Genomic DNA, 10,512 nt, shown 5'->3' with positions numbered 1-10,512 from the left:
TGTTTTGCAAATTATATTATTATTAAAACCTGATGTGCCTGGATTCGGAATTTAGAACATCAGAAGTGAAAGACAGGTGTTTGTATGGTACCCTGGGAAATGTAGTCGTCCTCATGAAATGAAGCAATGAGGCAGAAATTTTGATCTCTGCCTTCAACCAACCCTAGACAATCACGCGTTGTATCAAGATTTGTTGTATGTTGACAACAAAGCCAACAAAATGCTTGCTGCATTATTCTGAGCAATCTGAAATTTCTTCACATATGTTGACTGATGCAGTGATTTTGTGCTCTTACGTGGTTAATCTTCTGTTTCCGCCCCTACATCTCATTGAAGGAAATATCAAAATTGTGATCACACAATGGTCCTCTGACAACAGATTAAACCCAAGGAGTGAACCGCCTGCAACTCTTCTGGCATAAACTATTCAGGCTGCAGTGCTCTGCATGCTGCTGCTTATGTCAACTCAGCTGCACTGCAGAGACATTCCAGCCTGAACTAATGGAGCACCGAACAAGTGAGGAGCGTGCATTAGTGCTGAGCTTTAACAAGGATGCTGATGTTCCCTAATAAGATTACGATTACGATTACAAATATATGGGTGATATTCTTTTTTTCCCCCTACCACAGTTCCGCCTTTGTCCTTTTCTCCCCACTCCCAGAGTAAGACCTGCTCTTGCGGTTTCATTCATTCCTCCTCTTCCCCTTCACTCTCTCATCCTCTCAGCTGCTTGAATCTCTTCTCTCTCCCTCCCACTCTCGCCTCCTCTTAGTGGCGGCGGCGTGACTCCCTGAGGCAGCTACCTTGACCAGTTAGTCAATGCAGCTACTAGAGGTGCCATATCCTACAGAGAAACGTGTATGCATGTGTGTATGTGTGTGTGTGTGTGTATGTGTGACTATGAGTGGACACAGATGAGAGGGTGACTGAGTCAGAATGGCTGCCTTCCTCTCATCATCGCCATCCTTCGCTCCTCTGCAGCCATGGAGCTCCAGCAGGCGGAATCGCAGCAGAGTCTGCGGAAAGCGCTGAGGTAACACCGTGTTTGAGGATTTGGGTTAAAATGTATGAAGCACAATAACCTGTACTATACATGCATGCAGACTTGTTTATATGTGTGGGCCTTTGCAGCAATTTGTACTGGCATTCTGGATTGTGCGTGTAAAGCAAGCATTGACTGCTCGAGGCCCAAGGAGGGCGCAAACAATTTCCTTGCTCATCAGCATGTTTATGTTGTGTGCATCACAAAGGCTTATAATGATCAAAAGAACCAAATAGCAGGAAGAGATTTTGCATTTACATTGTACACAATCACATCAGAAATAATAATGGATCTTTTTTCTGTGGTATGAGTGACTGTTTCAAAATATTGCCCTTTGGTGCTTCTCATATGACAAAAGCTTGAAACTAACCACTCCATCATAGGTAGAGTAACGAGAGCTCAGACTCACCCAAAATCTGCGTTCCCTGTTTGTGTTCATTTTAATCAGCGAGTACCGAATGAACTTGACTTGGATACTTATTGTACTTTTTGGAAAGGAAAAAAAAAACGAGTTATAAAATATCAGGACCAAAAAAAGTCTATTAAATGACCATAGAGGAAAGCAAATAACTAAAGTTATTCACCACGTCTCTTGTGTTTATTTTAAGAATAATGTTTCAACATCATCATCATGTGTTAACTCCAACACTTTTGTTTGCTCTGCTTTTTTTTTTTTTTTTTTTTTTTTTTTTTTTTTGGGAATCATTTCTAATATATATTTTGTGGATATGTCAATTTAGGCGTCGGATTAAAAGCAACTGCCTCCTTTAAAAAGTGATAATTAAGAATTTGTATCAGGCAAAAAAATAATGGGGATATCAGGGATGAAGAAGCAATCCTTGAACAAAGCAACTACGTCTTCAAAGCATTTGATACTGTCTCACTCGTCTCGTGCCTTATACAAAGAATACCTTTGTACCTGTTTTTGGGCTTACTTGGAGCATGTTGAAATCGTCAAGCTTTTTAGCATTTATTGAATACATCAGTTATTTTTTGAAATATATTTAACAATAGCATAGAGGGTTGCCAACTTGCTGCTAATTCAAACTAATGTGTAGCCGGCCATTCAACACTCCTTTGCACAAAAATATCTCAAATGTTATGATATAGCTCGATGTGGACAAATGCTGCTCATTCAATGCTTGGCACAATAAAAGCGGGGAAACACTGTGGTCGCCTGTATTGATTAACAAACTCAATTTCTCCCTACAGGTAGACGTGTGGATGTTTTTGTAGGATGGATAGCGTGTACAAGAGAAGGTGGTCATCAGGCACGCAGGCCGTGGTGTTTCTTCACACGCTGGCCTTATCCTGGGCAGGTGATATATGCTGTTGACTGCTGTCATAAAATGTCAAATGGAGTTTTATAGAGATACATGCTCCTCTTTGATCTCGTAAAACAAGATTTAACATATAAGATCAGAAAAGATAAGAAAAACTTTATTTGTCTCACAATGGAGAAATTCCCTTTTTAAAATTTTTTTTAGGCTTTCTAAATTCTTCTTTTTTTTTCCAGAGCTGGTATGCAACCTTATTGTAACACTCAGAAATTGCATACATGATCAACTTCGGAATATAAATCATAAAATTGTAAAGCCATCATTTGCTTGACATGTATTTTACTCTTACTTGAGATAAAAACACAGGGGAGAAAAAAAACCCAAGTGAGTTTTTTTTTACCTCCAGGTGCTGTTGAACCTGCCCCCAAAATTGACGGACATCGTCAGACGGTGATGACATTAAGAGAAAACACGATACACAGGTTCAACTGTCATTCCGACGGCTGGCACACCCACGCACCCACTTTGCTAACCTGGTACCTGAACGGTGAGCAGCAGAGGTCGCGATCTCCCAAAGGAAGTCGGGGGATGACACCCCATAAAGACTCTGAGGTCACGAGACTGAGAGCCAATAACAACAGCACATTCTCCCTGCGGGCCAGAAAGTGGGACAGAGAGCTTGTGTGTGTGGCACTCAACCCCAAATCAGGCGAGAGCCACAATGCCACAGTCACACTCAATGTCCAATGTGAGTGGCAGTGAATCATTTATCGCCATTATTTCTTCTTCTGTTACAGTGCCTGTTTTACCTCTGCTAAGCACCAAGCTAGTTTGCTACCTGCCAAAAAAAAAAAAAAAAGACGACAATTGTACCGCTATTGTAAAATATTTTGCAGGCATGTTTCATTGGAAATCATTTTTTTTTTTTTTTAGTTCATCAGTTCCAAAATTTGAGATCTTCACCCACTTCATTAACATTTGCAAACATTCATTTTCTAGACCACTTGTCCATATGAGCCCATATCTCAATGAGCCGCACGTGTTTGCACGCGTAGCAATCGTTGGTTTTCATCAGGGTTCCTTAAAAGTTGCAAACAGTTGCAAAAGTTTTTTGTTTTTTTTCTTCTTGTGGCAAATAAATTTTGAACCTGGTCGTGTTTCTTGCACGGACTTATATATGAAACAGTCGCCCACATTCGCCGCTCAGTGAGATAACGGGCTTAGTTGGGGTGAACTTGAGACTATCAGGGCACATCTAGACCAACAACTATTCACACTCATATTTACCAGTTGATAATTTAAAGTCTTCAATCGATCTACAATGCATACTTGGGGCGAGTCTGCCTACTTGAGGTCCATTTGTCTTATGCACAGTGTTACATTTAGTGACTGTGGCTGAGTGAAGAATCTGGTATTGTAGCCAAGCCTCTGCAGGGGACCACAATCCACTCAGTTTTTTTGTTTTTGTTTGTTCCTATCCGCGGCTCTTTCCTCTCTTCCATCTTCTAGTTCAGCCTGAGATCGTCAGGGTCAGCGCACACTCCAGTGAAACCTCAGACCCCGGCCTTTTGTTAGTCCTCTTTGCACTGGTTCAGTCCAACCCGCCTGCCACCTTCACCTTGGCCGACCAGTCTGGCCTACTGGTGGCTAACACTTCGGACATCTTCATCCTCGACTCGCACAGCTACCCTTGGTTGACCAATCACACAATGAGAGTCACTCTCAGTAGCCTCTCAGGAAATATCTCACTGAACGCCAGCAACAGTGTGGGCACAGCGCAAAGTAACATCACGCTGGCAGGTCATTGTCGGGGGAGGGGAACAAGATTCATTAATTACCATCAACAGCTTTTGGAATTCCTCTATCTGTCTGTTCTCTAGAGTTCCTGCAATCTCGTGTGGAAGTGCCGATGCTGGGAATCGTGACCGGAGGCTCCATGGCCTTCATGGCCCTTCTCATTCTCAGTCTGATAGTCCTCTGCCTCATGCAAAAACCAACGAGCAAATCCATTGGTAAGACACGAGTCCCTTGTGGCTCCGGAACAACGCTCGAGCAGTGTCATACACTTTATTTTGTGTTACAGATGAGACGGCGGAGATTCTAATGACTAAGAAAAGGTAACTCATACAATACCTCTAACTTTCGTAGTGCGGTCAAAGAAGTCCCTTTTTTTCTTTCAAAAAAAGAAAAACAAAACTACAAATAACAACAAAATAATTTGCAGATTTGTGCAGACTATTTTCCGTTACAAATTGACAGACGAGTTGGGGGTGAGCCAACTTTGTGCGCCGGAATGCCCAAGAAGGTGCAACACTACCCCAAACATGCTAGACGAGTCCTGCACCGGCATGAGAATTAAGTTCGACCCGTTTGTGCGACAAGCGCACTGGTGCCAGTCTACCAAAATTGGGCTCCTGGTGTTTACACTTGGTGTATTTTCTGCACAGTGACTCAACCAACCTGAAAGCAGAGAGAACTTACATCCCCAGAGAGAACCTGTCTCTTCCTTCTAATATGCAGCTCAATGACCTCAGCGCTTTGAAAAAAGGTAAGACTTGAACTCAGGTGACAGATGGTAAAGCATGTTTCCCTACCAAGAATAGAACGTTTTAAATGAGACATATCATGTCATCTATTATGAATATTATCAAACTAATTAAAAGGGAACCAACATTTTGCAATCTCCTCCTCCTTTATGTTTTCTGTGGATAGATGGTAAAGGTCCCTCTTAGCCAATGGGATGCCAGGATGATGCTCGGTATTAGCCAATGGCAGAGGAACCATAAGTATGCTGCGTTCAGGAACCTCGGAGCTGAGAGTTGCAACCCTTACTGTATTTTTTACCTTTCGTATTTTGAAATTTCATTCGTAACTAGAGACAATATTTTCCTGTTGAGGCATTTCGTAACTTGAAAATTTCGTATGAAGAGACGTTCGTAAGTAGAGGTACCACTGTATTCCCATTTAGGATTTTCCCTCAAACTCTGCGTATCTCTAACACTCCTTTGCTGCAATGCTTGTACATGGCTTGCCACAGCGCGAGAGAACACCCAGCATGTCATTGGGGGAGAGAAGAAGACAGATGAGGAGGATGAAGATCTGTCTTTAGCCTATGCTGCCAGAGGTCAGGTGGCGCTTCTTGAGCATGACTGCACATGTGTGTAGTTATGTGGTCATTTCTATAACTGTCCAGTCTTGTTCCACTGCCACTCTCAGGCTTTGCCAGATATCCAATGGTGGGCTACATCTACAAGGTGAATAGCACAAGCAGTGAGGAGATCTGGCTCTGACTAATCTCAAAGGCACCTCGCAAGTTATACAGCTGCATGTGTGCGTGACTATTTGAACAGAGACTCTGCGGCAAGTCCCCCATTTGTCACTTCAACATGTTGGTTCCAAATCTGTCGTTGGATCACACAAGCTACCGCTGCTTCAACAGTTGTATTGATAAAATGTGCGTGACCTCCAAAACTAAGGTGTTGCTGTCCCACCTGTAACCATATGCTCATAGTGTTCTCTTTTCAAATGGAGCCCCTATAAGGTGACATAGAAGAAGAAAAAAAAACAACGTTCCCTCGCAGATAACGCTTTTTAAAAATGTGCGATGCGCGTTTATGGACTTCATGGTTAGTTTGGCTACTGTGGCCTTCAAGAACAGATTTTATGGCTTTTTTTTATTTTAAGCCAATTTCAAAGTAAAATTCAATTAAAATTGCCCACGGGTAAAAACGCTCAATATTTGTCGCTTTCGTTTACTCGAAAGATAACTCGGAAGTACATAAACTGGCATAAAAAAGCGTTCGCATGCAAAAGAAAAAAAAACGCGTTATCTCGCAATCTTTGCGAGATAACGCCGAGGTCCCCCCCCCCCCCCCTTTCATGTCACCTTATGGCGGGCTCCGTACTTTCCTGTTATTTGAAATGGAATGCCTTTATTCTGCTATGCACACTCCAAAATCTCTCAGATAACATCCTGTGTATGAGATTTTACAAATGAATTTGATGCAAAAATGTATTTACATGTAAATGATGTCGACGTTTACCTATAAATGTGTATTTGTACGTGTATTCACATGAAGATCGCACTGAATAAAGTCAACGTGAGTATGTTTCTCCTCGATCGTGGCTCTTCTGACATCCACGAGGGGGTGCTAAAGAGACGTGTTTCTAGTATTTGTTAAGAGTTGGTGAACAGTGCTGAAATACGCAAGGGGAGGGCCTGTGCCTTTTGTTCTGTAAGCTTTGGTGATTATACGTTTTTAATGCTAGAATAGCAACTGCGGGATCTGATTGCATGACTTTTGTGGACAGAGATGAATGTGTGCTCTGTGAGTGAGAGCCACCACCAGGTGCTGTTTGTGGCTCACAAGGTTTCGATGCAGCAGTTCAGACAGGAAGCTGTGTCTCGCTGTGGGTAAACGTATCTGCTTCCTGAAGCACCTCTGATGCATTTGTGAGGTAGTATATATTTTGAACATGAGCGAAACAATATCTACAAGAACCACAATGTATTAAGTTATGAGAACACATACTGATTTTGTTTTTGATTGAACAAGTGTGTGTCATCATTGGTTTTGATTAGCATTTAATTTCATCTTGTTTTCCTTGTGTCCCTTTGTCTGTCTTGTTAGGTTATTGTGTCCACCTGTGCTTGTCATTCCAATCCGTTGTCCATTCCGTTCCCTCAACCACTTTTGTCTTGTCCTGGTGTTCCTCATTGCCTCGTCACTTGGTTTGTATTTAGCTCTGTGCTGCCTTTCAGTATTTCTCGCTCCATTGTCCTAGTCTCACCTCTGAGGCGGCACGGTGGGCGACTGGTTAGCACGTTGGCCTCACAGTGAAGAGGTGCAGGGTTCGATTCCCGTTCTGGCTTCTCTGTGGGGATATTGCATGTTCTCCATGTGTCTGCGAGGGCTTTCTCTGGTTTCATCCAACATTCCCAAAACCTGGCCGGTAGGTTTACTGGACACTCGAAATTTTCCCTAGGTGTGATTGTGAACGCAAATGGTTGTTTGTCTGTGTGTGCCCTGCGATTAGCTGGCAACAGGTACAGGATTTATAGCGCTTACTGTTCGAAGACAGCTGGGATAGGCTCCAGCAAGCTTGCGACCCTCGTGAGGATAAACAGATTAGAAAATGAATGGATGGAGGTCACCACCGTCATCCTCAGAGGTTCAATGAAGTAACAAGCCTATTTTGACAAAGGAGTAGAAAGTACATTTGTTTTCAAATTTAGAGAGTATGTCATCGGAAATGGAAATGCACAGGTTGAGTAAAGATACCTAAAAAAACATACGAAACAAAGTACTTGCTCCTCTACTTCTTGGCACTTCTCACCGTGCAGTATTGCCATCAATGGTTATGTTAAAAATGGACCACCATCATAATTGCGTTATCTGGCCTTCGTCCACCTTCTCTGTCTCTCCACCTCAACCCAACTGGTGAAGGCAGATAAATAAATTCCATGATGGCACGCACAGCATTGTAGCGCTGCAGTATGTCGAGTGGAAGCGTGAGACCTTATCTCAGAAGTGTTTGTGTTGACATATTTCCTCATCGATAAAGTAACAAAAATAAAACGACTACATGCCATTGAGGAGCAATATGAGACGGTGTCGAAGAACAAATATACAAATACATGCAGTGTATTTTTGTTTTGCATTCTTCAAAATCTTGAAAAATACAGTGACGCTTAAGCCGAGTTAGCCAATCACACTCACTTCCTATTCGCACTCACCCAGCTCAAGACGGAGACAAGAAAAAGCGACAGCACCGGGAGCACGAATGATCTACATTTTATGGTCAGTATTTTCAACATCAATATTGTATCGTGTTGACCTTAAATAGCTTTCTGTTAAGCTTGGCTTCGAAGTATAGTACGTGTTCTGATTTAAACCAAATATTACGGCCGTTTGACATTTCATATTTTTATCACTTGCTTTTCACCTCACAAAAGTCCTGTACGAGGCGATAAAAGTGGTTTTTGCTGAGCTTTAAAGTAAAAAATGTGTTTCAGCAAGGCAATGGCACGTCTCTGTTGTCTGTGCACAAAATGAAAACATCTCACTCTTTTTACCAGCACACATCCGATGACACAATGAAAAGCTACAAAGTTTTATCTTCTTTTCTGGTTGTTTGGATGCTGACCGGTGAGATTTTCTTGTTCTGTCATCATTCGTGGTTGGAGACATTTCATTTTATTTTAATGAGGCCCATTGCATGTTCTTTCTGAATTCTCCCACAGAGTTTGTGTGCTGTGACGAAGGTACAGTTCATCCAAGGGTGGGATTTTGTTTATGAAACTGTCACTTGATGAAAAGGCACCGTATGGTAATACCTGATGAGTCCATTCATGTTTTATGTTCCTCACAGACATTCAAGTGAAACGTGGACCCGCAGAAATTACTATTTTATGTCGCGGAAACAAATTTGTGTCAAAAGATGGTGAAAAAGTCAAGTTTCCTTTAAAATACAAAGATGAAAACTCTGGAGAATACAAATGTGGGGATGGAGCGGGACAACTAGGTGGACAGGAAATATTTGTGAAGTTCAGATGTAAGTTCTACGTCTCCTACTTTGGACTTTTGACTTAATTTATATCCTGTCATTTAGAAATGTTCGACAACATTGCACGAAGCAAAGTTGAAAAATTCAATGCGGAAACACCGACGTCACCAATGGACATAGAAGGAGAAGTTGAAATTCTGAGCACCTTTGGAAATCATGTTCAACCAACAAAGACAAGATATTTCATGTTCAAACTGATCAACTTTGTTGTTTGAGCAAACAATCATTCATTTAGAATTGTATGGCTGCAATACGTTCCAAAAAAAGCTGGTACAGGTGACAAGAAAAGGAGCTTCCTTGACCCACTCACACTTGTGTTTTTCTGTTTTTTAATTTTTTTTTTTATCCAGCCTGTGATAACTGCGTGGAGCTCGACCTTGTGTCCATATCAGGTCTAGCTGTTGGAGATTTAATAGCTACCATCGTGCTCGGAGTGGCTGTCTATCTCGTCGCATCACAGACTCATGCCGCTGTTATCGCCTCTCCACACAGAAGTAAATTTCTCTCCTGCATCCGTCCCAGTTTGAAACGTTTGTTTTGGACAGGATGACCAAGTTCAGCTTTTGGGAAACGAACTGTAGATAAATATCTATGCTGAAAAAAAAATGGTGTGTTGAATTTACTCCATTTTACTGTATTTTGTCAAGTAGTCGCAGAAAATAAAATCATCTGCATTCAGATGCATTTTTTAAGTGGGTCTGGATCCTGATCATTTTATTTAGTGCATGCAACCACTTGATGAAAATAAATTTGGCAAAATTCAGCAAAAACTATTTCCAGTGTAACTTAGAAATGTTAGACACTATCCCACTAAAGCAAAGTTGATATTCCACGATCTTCCTGCTCTGTGTTAAATGTATTTTTTTCCATTCAGGCACTGACAGAAAACATCTTAATCCAAATGAGACACAGAAGAGAGTCCCAAATGCTAACTACCAGGAGGTAAAGTAAATCTCAGAACGCGAAGATGTAATTTTCTCATTGATGAAATGAAAAATAACCAATGTGCATTTCTGTTCTTCCCTCAGCTGAGATACAAAGGTGGTCGCAGAGAAATATATGATACCTTCTTGGACAAATGACAGCCTGCTGGCCCACTCTCAGAAAATACAGTGTGGCCACGGAAGTCAAAGAAAATTTATTCCTGAGCACAGCTTTATAAAAGTGTCTCTTTTTCCACCCTATATCACACAGTTTCACATCTATCTTTGCTTTTCCTGTGTATCGTGATGGTAATAAACACAACAGACACAAGACATTGTGCTGGTGCGTTGTGTCACGGTTGTTCGTCAAACCTGATTACATCAATGTGGGAACAATGCATGTCCAATGCTATTGTTTACTTCTTTGCCGGGTGACATTTTCTGGTTAAACTCAAAGATTTTTACCATTTGAGGGCCGAGCCTTTCCATGTCCCCTGTGAATGGCGATGGTCGGGTGTCGAACAAATACACACGTTCAACTTCTGGTCAACTCGGTGATCGAGCATCATTATTTTCATACTCATTCATCGCTGATCGGCCTCAAATCCTGATTGTCTAAAGCAGGGGTCGAGAACCTTTTTGACTAAGACAGCCACAAAAGCAAAATATTTGGAAATGTATTTCAGTGAGAGACATACT

The 10,512-nt window shown here is 41.7% G+C and overlaps 2 protein-coding genes across 6 annotated transcripts; both read left to right on the top strand.

Annotated features, from left to right (window-relative positions):
- The first annotated feature begins 604 nt into the window (after positions 1-604).
- Positions 605-6,438, top strand: tmem25 (transmembrane protein 25). 3 transcript variants are annotated; one of them, XR_015102511.1, is made up of 9 exons: positions 605-1,034; positions 2,256-2,362; positions 2,730-3,071; positions 3,833-4,123; positions 4,204-4,335; positions 4,407-4,440; positions 4,771-4,871; positions 5,036-5,447; positions 5,540-5,610. XR_015102511.1 is itself a non-coding variant. In XM_086125957.1 (9 exons), exons 2-9 carry the CDS (start codon positions 2,281-2,283, stop codon positions 5,611-5,613), a joined length of 1,143 nt encoding a protein of 380 aa, XP_085982083.1. In that variant the 5' UTR covers positions 607-1,034; positions 2,256-2,280; the 3' UTR covers positions 5,614-6,438. The 3 variants fall into 3 exon arrangements, 2 of the variants coding, with proteins under 2 accessions (XP_085982084.1, XP_085982083.1); XM_086125957.1 differs by having other exon boundaries at positions 607-1,034; positions 5,361-5,447; positions 5,540-6,438; XM_086125958.1 differs by lacking the exon at positions 5,540-5,610 and having other exon boundaries at positions 5,036-5,502.
- A 675-nt stretch (positions 6,439-7,113) lies between these two features.
- Positions 7,114-10,144, top strand: LOC147197198 (T-cell surface glycoprotein CD3 gamma chain). 3 transcript variants are annotated; one of them, XM_086125962.1, is made up of 7 exons: positions 7,114-7,276; positions 8,065-8,124; positions 8,403-8,472; positions 8,568-8,588; positions 9,241-9,384; positions 9,765-9,832; positions 9,919-10,144. In XM_086125962.1, the coding sequence occupies exons 1-7, from the start codon at positions 7,214-7,216 to the stop codon at positions 9,970-9,972; spliced, it is 480 nt and encodes a 159-aa protein (XP_085982088.1). In that variant the 5' UTR covers positions 7,114-7,213; the 3' UTR covers positions 9,973-10,144. The 3 variants fall into 3 exon arrangements, with proteins under 3 accessions (XP_085982088.1, XP_085982086.1, XP_085982087.1); XM_086125960.1 differs by lacking the exon at positions 7,114-7,276 and adding an exon at positions 8,696-8,878; XM_086125961.1 differs by lacking the exons at positions 7,114-7,276; positions 8,065-8,124 and adding an exon at positions 8,696-8,878 and having other exon boundaries at positions 8,131-8,472.
- The last annotated feature ends 368 nt before the right edge of the window (positions 10,145-10,512 follow it).

This window comes from Hippocampus guttulatus, chromosome 12 (genome assembly GCF_054856545.1).
Source record: "Hippocampus guttulatus isolate MCC_2025c chromosome 12, RoL_Hgut_1.0, whole genome shotgun sequence".
NCBI classification, from domain to species: Eukaryota; Metazoa; Chordata; class Actinopteri; order Syngnathiformes; family Syngnathidae; genus Hippocampus; species Hippocampus guttulatus.
The sequence above is the reverse complement of the archived record's forward strand: the minus strand, read 5'-3'. Positions and strand labels throughout refer to the sequence as shown.

Bases quoted from the DNA above. Each gene is read 5' to 3' on its own strand.
- tmem25 (XM_086125957.1), top strand. From the start codon at position 2,281: ATGGATAGCGTGTACAAGAGAAGGTGGTCATCAGGCACGCAGGCCGTG. The intron at 4,124-4,203 runs GTCATTGTCGGG...TCTGTTCTCTAG, and splicing joins AAGTAACATCACGCTGGCAG to AGTTCCTGCAATCTCGTGTG. The intron at 4,872-5,360 runs GTAAGACTTGAA...GGCTTGCCACAG, and splicing joins CCTCAGCGCTTTGAAAAAAG to CGCGAGAGAACACCCAGCAT.
- LOC147197198 (XM_086125961.1), top strand. From the start codon at position 8,376: ATGAAAACATCTCACTCTTTTTACCAGCACACATCCGATGACACAATG. The intron at 8,879-9,240 runs GTAAGTTCTACG...TTTTTTATCCAG, and splicing joins AATATTTGTGAAGTTCAGAT to CCTGTGATAACTGCGTGGAG. The intron at 9,385-9,764 runs GTAAATTTCTCT...TTTTCCATTCAG, and splicing joins TATCGCCTCTCCACACAGAA to GCACTGACAGAAAACATCTT.